The 16,333-nt window shown below is 39.6% G+C and overlaps 2 protein-coding genes across 4 annotated transcripts in view; one reads left to right on the top strand and one right to left on the bottom strand.

Moving 5' to 3' along the window:
• The window catches only part of LOC124147086 (tyrosine-protein kinase JAK2-like), a 35,764-nt gene extending 34,117 nt beyond the window's left edge, over positions 1-1,647 (bottom strand). For all 3 annotated transcript variants that reach the window (XR_007223082.1, XM_048402882.1, XM_048402889.1), the window contains exon 1: positions 1,345-1,647. The gene's annotated coding sequence lies outside the window, so the exon portion shown is untranslated. The remainder of the gene's footprint in view (positions 1-1,344) is intronic.
• Positions 1,648-11,542: 9,895 nt separating this feature from the next.
• LOC125372182 lies at positions 11,543-16,233 on the top strand. Its single transcript, XM_048381356.1, has 3 exons — positions 11,543-11,754; positions 14,320-14,489; positions 16,038-16,233. The coding sequence occupies exons 1-3, from the start codon at positions 11,713-11,715 to the stop codon at positions 16,231-16,233; spliced, it is 408 nt and encodes a 135-aa protein (XP_048237313.1). The 5' UTR covers positions 11,543-11,712.
• Positions 16,234-16,333: the final 100 nt, after the last annotated feature.

Raw genomic sequence — 16,333 nt, 5'->3', positions numbered from 1 at the left:
TCGATTATTTATATATCTATTTATATAGCTGAGTGCAGCGTTAAACAACAAACAAACAAAGCATGATGTGAGCTAATTAATAGCAGGAGGGGATAGGGTCCTGAAATGGAGGTCGTGATCTCATGGGTACTTCACCCAGACTTCCATGCAATCAGGGGTGGTCGGGTAGCCTAGTGGTCAGAGTGTTCGCTCGTCACACTGAAGAACCGGGTTCGATTCCCGACATGGGTACAATGTGTGAAGCCAAGTTCTGGTTTCCCCTGCTGTGCTTTTGCTGGAATATTGCTAAAAGCAGTGTAAAACAATACTCACTCCATGCAATCAGACACGAGACAGCATTGATATTTTCACCCTCATCAGAATTGATTTTTTTTCAACATCAATCTAATGAAGGCTTCCTGCATGTCTTGTGTGATGTTTGTTTGTTTTGTTCGTTTGTTGTTTAACGCTGCACCCAGCAATATTCCAGCCATATGACGGCAGTCTGTAAATAATTAAGTCTGGACCAGACAATCCAGTGATTGAAATCATGAACATCGATCAACGCAATTGGGATCGATGACATGCATCAATCAAGTTAGCGAGCCTGGCCACCCGATTCCGTTAGTCGCCTTTTACGACAAACATAGTCGCCTTTTACGGCAAGCATGGGTTGCTGAAGACCTATTCTACCCCGGATCTTCACGGGTCTTGTGTGATGTACTTGATGCTATGATGGATGACAATACAGTTTCTCTACCCATCTGGAGAGTGATAGTGAGATGTGTCTACTGGATGATTCAGTGTGTTTGGCAGTGCCATTCTGAGTGACAGGGAGATGTGTTTGCTGGATGATGTGGTTTGTTTGGCAGTGAGATGTGTCTACTGGATGGTTCAGTGTGTTTGGCAGTGACATTCTGAGTGACAGCCTGACAGGGAGATGTGTTTGCCGGATGATGTGGTTTGTTTGGCAGTGACACCTGGAGAGTTACACGTGGTTGTTAGATGACGATTGTGTAGCATCCTGGGATTGACCATGTCTCATGTAATCAGCAGATTAACTGTACAACATCTACACACACACACACACACACACACACACACACACACACACACTTCAAAGGCATATGTTGTTCATAAAAAAAATGAAGCATAATCACATGGAAAACATTTAAAAAAAACAACCCTTACACATGCACAGTATATATTATATATTAAGATATCCACAGGAGCCATTGGGTGTATATCCTATACCTCTTATGACACTGTTTTAACAGGTGCTTAATTCGTGCATCAGCAAGTTTAACCTTTGGCAGAAGTCATAACGGAAGAAGGGTTCCCGATTTATAAGCCTATGAGACTTACCTGGATTAAGCTGGTGGAGAAATCACACTGCCAAGTTAGTCGTATATGGCCACAGCCGGATGCTCGGATAAGTTGAAATGCTATAGATAACTTTCCGGGAACCTCAGTATGTACGAGGCTGCTCCCGGTGTCATAGTCAGATGCCAAAGTGACATTACTTATCCGTCCAAGGAGTAATCAAGCCTTGCCCCCATGTATGACGTCATTGCTGGCATAGACAGATAACAAATAGCCTGTTCAAGGAAGTTCGGCATTTCTTAGAATCCTACTTTCAGTTTCCTGTTTCGGGATAGTGTTATCTAAGGGAAGTCACTCTAAGCCTTTCGCTGACAAGTCATTGGCTGCTTTCAAACCAGTCGCATGGATCTCTATGCTTGTTCGAATCTGGAATAACGTTTCCAGATCATGTGTATTTTAATTTGAATTATAGTTTATTTTTTAAAGAGCGAAAACAGCACGAAATGCAGAATTGTATTGTCTACTGATAACCACAGGGTATTTTGCATCCAATATTGGCGTCGATTGTTTTTATTTCATGGTTTGCTTTTAGGTCACTGTTCTTAAAAAAACAAACATGTTCAGTGATGATGGCAGAAAATACAAGAACTATTTTATTTTCAGGAGCTCTTTTAGTTTTTTAAAGCCTCTAATCGTACGTCAATATAATCCCATATTCGGATAGACTTTCTACCCAAAGTATAGCAAATAGTATATAATAGCAGCATAGGCATGAGAAAAAGCAATTTTGCAATTTTGCAAGATGAGCATGACTTACCTACTGGTTTTATTTATTCTCAATCAAATAAATTATTTTTTGCTGTTTTGCTGCGGACAGGTCTGCCATAATACATAATGAGACAGTAAGAGTGAGTGAGTGAGTAGGGTTTTACGCCGCTTTTAGCAATATTCCAGCAATATCACGGCGTGGGACACGAGAAATGTGCTTCACACATTGCACCCATGTCGGGAATCGAACCCGGGTCTTCGGCGTGACGAGCGAACGCTTTAACCGCTAAGCTACCCGATCGCCCCCAATATGAAATATATTTGAATAATATCATTTTACGGGGATCCGCGACACTAATACCAAATCACTTGGCATTTTAAGAAATACTATTTTTATTCCTAGATCTATTTCCTATTTCGCCCACCGATCCTAAGTCAAAATAACAAAAGTGACTCCAAATGCATGTCATGCTCGTTCATACAGGTATAGATTAAGTTTTAAGAAATTTCATAACTTTTAAATCATTGTTTCAATGTTCAATTGAGTGTTTCAAAGGCTTTTTTGTACTTACACGAATTTGTTATTCTGTTGAGAAAATCACAGGATATCATTTATTATTTTTCAACAAACCATGAATTAAACCGAATGATTAGTCAAATCAGCAGTGCTTTACTTAGTGAGTGAGTATGGCTCACGCCGCTTTTAGCAATATTTCAGCAATAACTAATTAGGACGGGGGACACCAGAAATGGCCTTACTTGAACTATATGTTATAGTACAACTGTATAATTATACTTTCCTCCTGTTACTGTGTACTAGCCCATGGTAGACATGATGCCTCTCAGATATGTCGTACCGGTTCGGGGGGCACGGGGGGCCCAGTTGTCTAAGGCGCCGCGATTCGCTGTGCAGAGTTGCGTCCCTTGGCCACGCCAGAAACCTATGATTGTGGGTTCGAATCTCGGTTCGCCCCGATTATGTTTCTAGGTTTGTCAGCACCATACCCGTGCTCATGGGTTTCACGGAAGTGGTAAACGTCTGAGACCTGCATCACTTCAGGTTTTCCTCCCACATTAAGCTGACACGCCGTGATATAACTGGAATACTGTTAAAAGCGGCGTTAAACCCAACTCACTCACTCACTCACTCACTCACTCACTCGTACCATTTCAAGGACTGATTATTCTACGTGGCTGTTGTTTCTTTATTTAGAAAAAAGTGTCTTGGAGAAGCATGTCGGGAATGTGTGGTGGACGTAAGAGCTTTTACGTGCGCTTCAAATGATTATTGGCTCGACAATATGAGACAGGTTTAGGTGACGTCACAGGCAACACTATATAACACCCCCTAATATATATGATGCAGTTCACTCTTTATTGGCATTCCATTAGTACATCAGTCAATATCCGATCTATCAAGTAAATTAAACAGTTTAAATGCTTGTGATGTCATGATGAATCTCTGTTGCTAATTTTAACCATCTCTGACTGAAGTGGTTGTAATGCGTCTGATGTTATTGTAGCGACATGCTGTCATCTTTACTCAATGTTAACATGTCTGACTGTAACATGTTGTTGTCTGATGTTACTGTGACGGACACGCTGTCATCTTTACTCAATGTTAACATGGCTGACTGCAACATGTAGTTGTCTGATGTTACTGTGACGGACACGCTGTCATCTTTACTCAATGTTAACATGTCTGACTGTAATATTAGTTGTCTGATGTTACTGTGAGACACACGCTGTCATCTTTACTCAATGTTAACATGACTGACTGTAATATGTAGTTGTCTGATGTTACTGTAGCGATACGCTGTCATCTTTACTCAATGTTTAATATGTCTGACTGTAACATGTAGTTGTCTGATGTTACTGTGACGGACACGATGTCATCTTTACTCAATGTTAACATGGCTGACTGCAACATGTAGTTGTATGATGTTACTGTGACGGACACGCTGTCATCTTTACTCAATGTTAACATGTCTGACTGTAATATTAGTTGTCTGATGTTACTGTGAGACACACGCTGTCATCTTTACTCAATGTTAACATGACTGACTGTAATATGTAGTTGTCTGATGTTACTGTAGCGATACGCTGTCATCTTTACTCAATGTTTAATATGTCTGACTGTAACATGTAGTTGTCTGATGTTACTGTGACGGACACGATGTCATCTTTACTCAATGTTAACATGTCTGACTGTAACATGTAGTTGTCTAATGTTACTGCAGAGACATGCTGTCATCTTTTCTCAATGTTAACATGTCTGACTGTAATATTAGTTGTCTGATGTTACTGCAGAGACATGCTGTCATCTTTTCTCAATTTTAACATGTCTGACTGTAATATTAGTTGTCTGATGTTACTGTAGCGACACGCTGTCATCTTTACTCAATGTTAACATGTCTCACTGTAATATTAGTTGTCTGATGTTACTGTAGCGACACGCTGTCATCTTTACTCAATATTAACATGTCTGACTGTAATATTAGTTGTCTGATGTTACTGTACCGACACGTTGTCATCTTTACTCAATGTTAACATGTCTGACTGTAATATTAGTTGTCTGATGTTACTGTGACGGACACGCAGTCATCTTTACTCAATGTTAACATGTCTCACTGTAATATTAGTTGTCGTCTGATGAAACTCTGATGGCTACTGCCTGACTAATCATTTCACTTTTATTTTACGTCCTCATCTTCAATTTTCGCTAAATGGCAGTTGTTATGCGACAGCTACAATGTTTCCCGGGCGTCTATATCCCTGTTTGTCTCCCTGGCGCTGACTGTACCTACCGTAGGCCGTGCCATATGTCGGTAATAGCAGAACACCTAAACTTGTAGATTACAGATAACAGCGTGGGAAGCAGGATTGTTTAAAACATATACGGAATATCACAAACAAGTTAAGATGCAACCAAAGCCTGAATGATCGAGTACACCCCGGAGACGGCAGCGGCGTCTTTATATCAGCAGGTGTTCGTGGCCACTCCTATACTCGGGGCTTCTCCCTGAGCCATGTCCGACCTTTACTGTAGTTAGACACCTTATGCCCTGTAGTAAGACACCTCATGTCCTGTAGTTAGACACCTCATGCCCTGTAGTTAGACACCCCATGCCCTGTAGTTAGACACCTCATGTCCTGTAGTTAGACACATCATGCCCTGTAGTTACACACCTCATGTCCTGTAGTTAGACACCTCATGCCCTGTAGTTAGACACCCCATGCCCTGTATATATGCATCTTTGGCAGACATATAATTATTATGTTTGACCTTCACCTCGTCTCCTGTAGATAAATGTTTGACCTTTACCTCGTGCCTCTGTAGATATATACATGTATGACCTCCTTCCCGAGCCCCTGTAGATATACATGTTTGACCTTCACCCCATACCCTTTCGATACACCCGGTTGCCCTTCACCCCACGTTGTTCATGATCAACTTTACGTTCTCTGTAAGTAGGTACGACTTGTCCCGTAGTAAAGAGATGGAACAATTCTCCTTCCCCAACCTGTAAGTTCCCTTGGCCCTGTGGTAAAAGCGTTCGCTTGTCACGCCGAAGGCCCAGGTTCGATTCCCGACATTGGTAGAATGTTTGAAGCCCATTTCTGCTGTCCCCCGCCTTGACATTGCTCGACTTTTCTTAAAAACGGCGTAAAACCATACTCACTCCCTAACTCACTTAGTTGATCTCGGAAGAGGTGTTCCTCGTCACACCGTGGGTAGAAATTCTAGACAGGAAAGGAAGTTACTTATATTTCAGTTTCATGTCGGTAGTTTATCATTGATGAAATTCAACACCAAAACGAATACAATTCGGTATCATAGTCACAGCCAATCTGTGACATAAATGGACCGATTTTTCAGTCAATTAATGCAATGACCGAAATATTTAGTCATGTTCAGACATAACCGCAAACTACATGTATGCTGTCAAAGTATTTATTTTGTAGATTAGAATTGTGTATCGTTTCATAGTTTTATTTTTAAAGCAATCTTTGGTCTATATTTCATGTAACCTTCAGTATGTGATAATCGTAATTGATTGTAGAACACGATGAGATGTAATTGATCAATGTATATCCACTTAGGTGTAACAGGAGACTCATATCTGCGTCCTCAGACCAGTTGACATCATATCGATCTATATAAAACATTTTACGCTCATACTCATAATATGGGTCAACAATCAATATGTGCTCCAAAACCCTTACCACAGAATAATGCTTGATAAACGAACATGAAAAAAGGAGACGAAAGTACTTAGAGAACACCTGTACAAAAATGAATTGAAATGTATGTGACGTCATGGATGACGTCTGATACGGACGTGTCCCTGGTCATGCGTATCGTATGTGACACCTAGTGCCTACGTGCGTGAGTGAGTGAGTGAATGTGTGTGCGCGCCTGTCTGAGCGCAACTCCGTGAAGGGAACAGTCACTAGACGCTTGATATTCATTATTTACACAAAAAAATCCTATTTGACGAAACATGTGTGAGGTCTAACTGGTTTAGTATTGGACAAAGTACATATGTTCTCCAGTACCCAAATCAATATCCGTGGTATATTTGAAGACATCGCGTTTTCTGGCATGATTGATGAATGGTTTATTGACATTACGACAACAAAAGAAATGTTGGAGTATTGATTACAATGACTAGCATAACGCCAGCACTAAACTACCTTCAACGCCAGTAAGTGCACGTGTGGACTCCAAAGTCTTGATAGATAGATAGATAGATAGATAGATAGATAGATAGATAGATAGATAGATAGATAGATAGATAGATAGATAGATAGATAGATAGATAGATAGATAGATAGATAGATAGATAGATAGATAGATAGATAGATAGATAGATAGATAGATAGATAGATAGATAGATAGATAGATAGATAGATAGATAGATAGATAGATAGATAGATAGATAGATAGATAGATAGATAGATAGATAGATAGATAGATAGATAGATAGATAGATAGATAGATAGATAGATAGATAGATAGATAGATAGATAGATAGATAGATAGATAGATAGATAGATAGATAGATAGATAGATAGATAGATAGATAGATAGATAGATAGATAGATAGATAGATAGATAGATAGATAGATAGATAGATAGATAGATAGATAGATAGATAGATAGATAGATAGATAGATAGATAGATAGATAGATAGATAGATAGATAGATAGATAGATAGATAGATAGATAGATAGATAGATAGATAGATAGATAGATAGATAGATAGATAGATAGATAGATAGATAGATAGATAGATAGATAGATAGATAGATAGATAGATAGATAGATAGATAGATAGATAGATAGATAGATAGATAGATAGATAGATAGATAGATAGATAGATAGATAGATCGATCTTCTTTATTTCCTCCATTTCATGAAGAGGTATACAGTGAAAAGACAACATCTACAGTATAAACGTGCACACACACACATTATATATATGTCAGAAGAAGTTCATATACATATGTATCCTATTTATTATTGGTGTTATTAGATGGACAATTAGCATGTGATATTTACAAATGTACACTTCCTTACAATATATACATTGTTTAGTATAAGCAGCTTCGGATGACTTCATCCCACTTTTTAACTGCACCACCAATATTTATCATGCTCTCTGCCCATACATTGTAGTCTAATTCATCTTCAAGCTGCTTAGGTAAACCACCAAGCAGAAAAGTCAGAAAGGTATCATCGTCTGTCCAGATTCTCACAAATATTTTAACAACAAGCAAATAAATGATTTATCAAATATGGTATTTCTTTCTTCTAAATTCTTTTGACATGACGTGAAAACGTGTTTCACTATATCATTCGCAACTGTTCCATAAACACATTCCTTTGATTCTATTGGCATTGAACCTAAGCGAACTAGTCTAGCTAAGGAAGTAAAATATTCTGGTCTGTCGAAAGCAAGTTTCCTTAACCTATGTTCTCGTCCAGATCGTATTGTTAGATACCTTGACAGAGATAACCTGCTCAGAAGCGCATTGTTTAGTAATTGTTTTTCGTGTAGTTGAATCTTTTCTTTAACCAGTTTTGACCATAATCGTTTCTTGGTGAAATATGAACACATTATATAATCAGGAACCTCGTCAGACAAATTATATTTGGAGATAAGACGTAGCATGCTAAAGATTGGTGATTTCGTGTCCCACTTGTTCTTATTAACTAGTGTTGCTTTATATCTAAACTGTCCAAGTCGGACGAGAAACATGTGTTTGAAAATATACATTAGGTTTGAATTACATAGCTTACCAAGGAGAAAAAGCTTTTGTTGATCAATGTATCCTTGTACTGATATAACACCAATTGTGTCTCTCTCTATTTCTTTAGGCATACGCTTATTAAAACCCTGGATTTTCTAACAGAAATGGCGTTGAGTGATTTCGAGCATTTTATATTCCTTTAAGGATAGTTTTCCCCCACACATTACATCCATATAAGCCACAGGGTAATACCACTCGTTGCCAGATGCGCACGGCGGCTATAGGATTAAGTCCACCAAAGTACAGGCCAGAATCATGGTTTACATTTATCAATTTTCTCAGTTTTTCACATACTAACCTCGTTCTTTGTGCAGAGGTTTTAACAGTACTTATGTCCACTCCCACATAGACAATTGCCTTTTGAACAGGTAATTTTATGTTACCGATGTAAAGATGTTCAGGCGACACTGTTTTTTCATTATATCCAAAAGACAGCACTTTTGAACACATTGTATTTTAACTGCCACGTGTTACCATAATGTTCTGCAGCGTTTAGGAGCATTTGAAGACCTGTTGTGTTACAACTGATCAAGGTCGTGTCGTCTGCTAACAGTATTCCTGTGCATCGTCCCCATGGGAGACATAGTCCACAACCGGAATTGCTTAGTTCATGAAGTAAATCATTTATAGAAAGAGTAAAGAGCCATGCTGATATGACACGACCCTGACCTACACCCTGTTTAACAGGGAAAACATCAGATTTGAAGCCAGCAAAGCTAACACATGATTACATCGAATTGTAAGATAGACGTAGAATTCTCCATAATTTACCATTGATACCAAATTTATGTTATTTATAAAAGAGACTGTCAAGCCAAACACGATCGAAGGCTTTCTCGTTATCGAGAGAGGCACAGTAAACTGGTGAGTTTCTTTCGTTAAAGTATGAAATACTTTCTAGAAGAGCGAGAGCCGCCGTTTCGGCATCAGCATTTTCCCTAAGTGTTGATTACAATGACCAGCATAACGCCAGCACTAAAATACGTTCAACGCCAGTAAGTGCACGAGTGGACTTCAAAGTCTTGATAGATAGATAGATAGATAGACAGACAGACAGACAGACAGACAGACAGACAGACAGACAGATAGATAGATAGATAGATAGATAGATAGATAGATAGATAGATAGATAGATAGATAGATAGATAGATAGATAGATAGATAGATAGATAGATAGATAGATAGATAGATAGATGATGGATGGATGGATGGATGGATGGATCTATAGTAAAAGTTTGCACACACACACACACACACACACACACACACACACACACACACACACACACACACACACTTTACATTACAAATATGTCAGAAGAAGTTCATATACATATGTATCCTATTGATTATTGGTGTTATTAGATGGACAATTAGCATGTGCTATTTACAAATGTACACTTGCTTACAATATTAACATTGTTTGGTATAAGCAGCCTCGGATGACTTGTCTTGTGTAGTGCTTCCAGCGCATTCAAGTAACAGGCCCGCCCATGCTATCTGAACGAACTTCTAAAGTCTTATTGTCCCTCAAGAAATCTCAACTCCGGCCATGAAAACCTGCTCGAAGTCCCCAAATGGAAGCTGAAAACCTTTGGTTATCTATCCTTCAGAATATATGCTGCCACCAAATGGAATACTCTAACATGTCATCTGAAAACTGCTCCAACACTTGCCTATTTTCAGAACCAAGCTAAAGACGCACATATTCAAGTCATGGTTCAACTAAAACTGCCTACCATTAGCGTTAATGTGTAAACTCAAGGCGTAACTGTTAACGCCAGGGTGTGACCTGTTGTGTAGTATGGACACTTATACTTGTGATCGCCCTGCTACATTTTAAGTATAGTGTGTTTTATGTGTAAATCACATTTAACCTTGTAGGGTTTTATCTCGTGACTTTTAAGGAAGAGAATATATGGATGTCAGCTTCTTTATTATGAGGAACACAACATTTCGGAGTGTATGCTTACTCCTTCATCAGGTGAATGAATGCCATGAGGCAGAGAGCATATATATGTACATGTAAGGACAACACAATCAGCGCCAATCATATGTTGGCTTCCCTTTTTAGTTTCTACCCTTTGTTATTTTCCACCTTTGTTATCTTATTAATTTTGTGATGCTGATGCTGATGCTGATGCTGATGACGATGACGATGACGACGACGACGACGACGACGACGACCATGATGATGATGATGATGTACAGATTAAAATTTAAAAAATGCAACAAAGAGGGTTTGGGTGATCCTGGCACAGTCAGGCTGGTTAGGTTCATCATCAGTTCAGGGCCTTTGCCCCCTCTCCACGCAGCCCAGACAGCGAATGGGACTTCTCCCAAGAAGCGCTGCCTAGTCAAACCCACCAAGGACTTTTCCTCTATACCAGCGATAAGCCTACAACTTATATCGAAGAAGGAACTCTATTTGCCATATCAAACACTTTTTGGCTTGACATACATTGCAACATCTGAATAACGGTTTTGTTCTGTAGGTTTATGAGAAAACACCTTGAAATATTTGTAACAAGACCTGATTATCATGAGTTCAAATACCAGATTCAATCCGATTTTGATTCTTGTTCTGTCAGAGTACGTTGCTTATGGGTTTCAGCATAGAGTAAAACACTCACTCACTCACTCACTCACTCACTCACTCACTCACTCACTCACTCACACACAAATCAGCAAAATGTCACTGAGAACTTTATCAATTTATCAATATAAATACTCGAGAGAGAAACGATGAAAACCGAAGGTCAGTTTAATTGAATTTTTAACAATGTCACTCCACGACACGTCACATTAACGCGGGGCGGTCGGGTTGCCTAGTGGTTAAGCGTTCGCTCGTCACGCCGAAGACCCGGGTTCGATTCCCGACATGAGTACATTGTGTGAAACCCATTTCTGGTGTCCCCCGCCGTGATATTGCTGGAATATTGCTAAAAGCGGCGTAAAACCATACTCACTCACTCACATTAACGCTGGACGCACCCGTGAAGAGGGGCGATAACTGAAGCGGGCATGAACATGTCCACCCGAGGTCAGAGATTATCTGTATCAGCAGGGTGGGGTCACGATGTCGCTCACTTTCTATCTCTATTCCAACATCCTCTGTCGCTACACACTCTCGCAGTACCCGGGGTCACACGCTGGACGATCAGACCAAAAGTTAGAAGAGCCTGTCAGTGGAAGAACCACGAGAAGCGGAACCTACTAAACTACCACCATTTATCGTTTTGTTTGAAAGAGTTTAAATCTACAGCATCACTTCTTGAGCTAATCAGTGGCTATAGTGTGATCCTTGGTGATCTGGTTGAGCATGGAGAAATGGATGTACATTTTGTTGTGTTGTGTGGCGACGGTGAGTTGAAGGCTAGAACTATAGAGGACTAATATTCCATCACATCTTCCGGAATGCCATCGAAAGAAAAACCGCAGTCCATCGGTCAGATAGTGTCTTTAGTTGCAATGATGGTCAAACATGACCCTCAGAACGCAGACTTTGTTGCCTGCACATATGGATAACATTTAGTTTATCTTTCTCCCTACCGGAGTTATGTTTTACGAAATTCAACCATTGTTCTACCAAATGCAAGTCTACGGTTATCAGGCTAGTTGATTGTGTGGCACCAAGTTGTCAACATTAGATACATTTGCTTAAACATATTTATTTCATAAAATGCGTGAAGCCGGATTGGTAAAATGTAAAGAATAATATTGAACGCTCAACCCCAAAAGGATGAGAATCTGTACTTTACTAAGAAAGTATTTTCCCAAATATAACATTTGTTTCATAAAGAAATGAATTAAGACCTCTCAAGATGTCATACGATGTCATCAATTATAATCCACAGTCAAGGGTAAATAATAAGCTACTTGTTTTATATAAAATACAGTTGTAAACTTTGAAGTAAAAACTAGTAGCAAAACTGAGATACATTAGAGTTTAAATATAGTTTGCAGATAGATAAAATTTGGAAATCTACCAGAGGTTGATCTAAATTCATGAAAGGATTTCAATATTTCTTAATTTATCTTTGCTGTAAGATTTCTTACAGTAATAGTGTTTAGGTGAAACCCTTTTTGTAAAAGTACTTTTACCAGTGTAGCTGGAACAGGATAATGAACGGGATTGCATCTTCATTTGGTAGCCACAAGACAAATTTGGATTAGTTGATAAAAACATTTTAAACCTGTCACCATAGAGAACACACGAGACACATCTTATTGGATATATTGTTTCAGGGTATGTATGACAGACTACACTAGACCATGTGAGCTGTATGTAGCATTCAATATGTGAATTAGACATTTATATAGCAATTTGGAATAGAACGAATTGTTTGAGCTACCGCATTATTATTTAATCAGTTTTATCACAGCCGAACACGTGTTTCTTGTAAGACTGTTTTAAACATACAGTGTAATGTATCACGAAGAGCTAAGATACATAAACTTATTTGCAAAAAAAGTTCATGTAAACTAATTTATCCCTGAGGTTAAAAGTGCATCTATACAAACATACATTTTTTACCAACAATCACCTCCACCTTCACAAGAGTGTTTTCCAATCAGGATTAGCGTAACTCTGGTAGGATATAAACAAAGACCAAATACTCGGTGTAGATTTCATCCAGTTACAAGGAGCGCTTTCAGCCCCAGAGCGTTAAGTGTCTTGGTTTGACAATTTACTTTTTTTTTAAAAATATTTAGCGTACACAGTTTCTTTTAGAATGAATGTGTCCTAATCTTAAATACATTGTTTAAGAGCCGTAGGCTTGCCCCTTTGATCGTAGAGTGTTGAGACTTCGGGGTGACGAACTAACTTAATGAGTCCCATGCCTGTGTGTGTTGTACGTCTCTCCGTATAGGGGTACACTGTCAAGGGAGGTCGGCAGTGACACATACTCAGACTGCCGCGGTTACCTCGGTTACACGGACAGCTGGAGCAAAAGGATTGTGATGATAACAGAGAAGGCACCAAATACCTTAAGTCAGATTCCACAGACTGACCTTACTCAATGAACACAGTATATTTTGTACTATGTTTTTATTGTTTGTTTGTTGTTTAACGCCACAGTCAGCAGTATTCCTGCTATATGACACCGGTCTGTAAATAATCGAGTCCGGACTAGACGATCCAGTGATTGACATCGTGAGCATAGATCTATACAATTGGGACACGACGACATGCTTCGACCAAGTCAGCGAGCCTGACCACCCGATCCCGTTAGCCGCCTCTTACGAAAGTATAGTCGCCTTTTACGGCAAGGATGGGTTATTGAAGACCTATTCTAGCCCGGATGTTCACGGGTGTTATTAAGAAAGTGAAAATAGGATAATCTGCATCAAAATCGTGGTTGTTTTGAAAGTGGAACAACATTGTTTATAACCTTATTCCCCAATAACGGATTAAACGGAGAATTGGTAAACACCGTTGACTTCACTGAACATCATAATATTTACTTAACTGTTTGTCAAAATTACAGATGCTGATTTGTAAAACGGATTTTGGCCATGTGTGGAATACAAAAGGTACAGGACGCGAACCTTTTCCTCTCGGAATTCTTGCTGTGTCTCGAGGCCTAAAATGAGCAAGACTTACATAGTTGATTTTCTAGTGGTTCTATGATACATTTGCTTTTTTTTTAAACATGCATTTGGGTTTCAAGAATATATCAGTCTGATTTAACTTGATACGTTTCAGATAACCTTGACCAGATATCATACAAGTAACGGATCTTACGTTGAACCATATTACTGCATTGGGGCCGATGGTCCACTCAATCATGTACAATGATTGACTGAATTACTGCCGTTTCTGAAATTACTTATACATGTTTGAATACCAACTGTGTCCTCATTCTTTCTGCATGATACACTTTTACGTGAATGTATTCGACATGTAGAATATCATTTATCTCAGGTCCCACCGACATCTTCCAACGGCAAGTTCTTCGTTGGTTTCCTGGGTTACAAGAACAACGGAAACCTGGGGTATGACGGAGAATGTTGTGACGGAGAGAGAGACAGTGCTGGACATTGCATGGAAACATGCGACCTAATCTTCCAAGTGTCCGTGTATGGACTGGACAGGTAAGTGTTCACGTGTCAGACTCGGACAGGTAAACGTCCAGGAAAAATTCCAGATAAACGTCCAGGTACACGTCCAATAAAACGTTCTGGTAAACGTCCAGGTAAACGTCCAGGAAAACTTCCAGGTAAACGTCCAGGTAAACGTCCAGGTAAACGTCCAGTTAAACTTCCAGGTAAACGTCCACGTAAACAAACGTCCAGGAAAGCTTCCAGGTAAACGCCCAGGTAAACATCACAGTGAACCGTACAGGTAAGCTTAAAGGTAAACATCACAGTAAGGCGTCCAGGTAAACGTCCAGTAAAACGTCCAGGTAAACGTCCAGAAAAACTTCCAGGTAAACGTCCAGAAAAACTTCCAGGTAAACGTCCAGAAAAACTTCCAGGTAAACGTCCAGGAATACCTTTAGGTACACGTCCAGGTAAACGTCCAGTAACACCTCCAGGTAAACGTCCAGAAACACTTCCAGGTAAACGTCCAGGAATACCTTTAGGTACACGTCCAGATAAACGTCCAGTAACACCTCAAGGTAAACGTCCAGAAACACTTCCAGGTAAACGTCAAAGGTAAACGTTCAGAAAAAACTTCCAGGTAAACGTCCAGAAAAACTTCCAGGTACACGTCCAGGTAAACGTCTAGTAAAACTTCCAGGTGAACGTCTAGGAAAACTTCCAGGTAAGCATCCAGGTAAACGTCCAGAAAAAAACTTCCAGGTAAACGTCCAGTTACGAGTCCGGGAAAACGTCCAGGTAAACATACCAGTAAGCGTCCATGTGATCAATCGTTCAGGTAAACGTCTTGGAAAACATCCTGGTAAACCTAGCTTCAAGTAAATGTTCTGGCTGAATGCAATGTTTCTGTGGGTTCCCGTTACAGAAGAGTGCCCATATATCTGACTCAGGTTATACGTGTCTGGGAATACCCTCGACAACTAAACATCCAATATAGTAGCCATGATGTGCGTCATGGCATGTATCGTATCTCGTATCTAGGTCTATGCATCATAAAGCGTCCATGTCTCGATACTTATTGTACTTGTCTCTGACCTGTATGTTCAGGAAAGACAGGTATTTTCTAAGCATGGGCGACGCACTGTATATCTTTGGCAAAGGACAACGCTTACATTTTGACCGTTAAATGCAATGGGAAAATACAATACAATAGGTTAAATACAATTAGTTTAAGATTAACCAACGTGTTACAACTACGGCCACTTCAATGTGTGTTTGTCTATACGACCCTTTCTAAACAGGAGTTCATGTAATTTGTGGAATCATTAAAAATGAAACAAACAATAAATGTTCATTCGACGGTGATGTATTTGATACAAGTATCACAGGTGATAGTACATGCATCACACATGATCACACAACATGTGAGCCTAGGAACGTTTTGATAACGTTTGTATTTTTTTTTTCAAATCCAATTTTCAAGTGTATACTATCCTTTCCTCGGCAGTTTACATTCAACAACAACCTCATTAGCATGAAACCTGTATTATTGTGTCAGGGACAGTAGCCACTAATCTGTTTACGCCTCTATTTCTGCAGAGGTAACATCACCAACAAGCGGCCATCCAGGCGCCCCATCAACGACACCAACTCCTTCATGTTCTCCGATGAATATAAACACGCCATCAACCCGATCTCCTTTGACTTCAAGAAGTGGCCAGTACGTGTGTTGTGTTTGTCAGATGTTGCCCCCGCCTTTAATCCAGGGCATTATATCTCCACTCGGTTAGGATAAATTCTCTGGACCCGTTCGTTTCGGTTTGGGAGTGACGTCACCATCTGCATGGCTTATCACTAACTTTGCATAGGGTTTCTCTGGCTCATGGGTGTAATTT

The sequence above is a fragment of the Haliotis rufescens genome, unplaced genomic scaffold, assembly GCF_023055435.1.
Source record: "Haliotis rufescens isolate VD_foot unplaced genomic scaffold, xgHalRufe1.0.p SCAF_1, whole genome shotgun sequence".
NCBI lineage: Eukaryota > Metazoa > Mollusca > Gastropoda > Lepetellida > Haliotidae > Haliotis > Haliotis rufescens.
The sequence above is the reverse complement of the archived record's forward strand: the minus strand, read 5'-3'. Positions and strand labels throughout refer to the sequence as shown.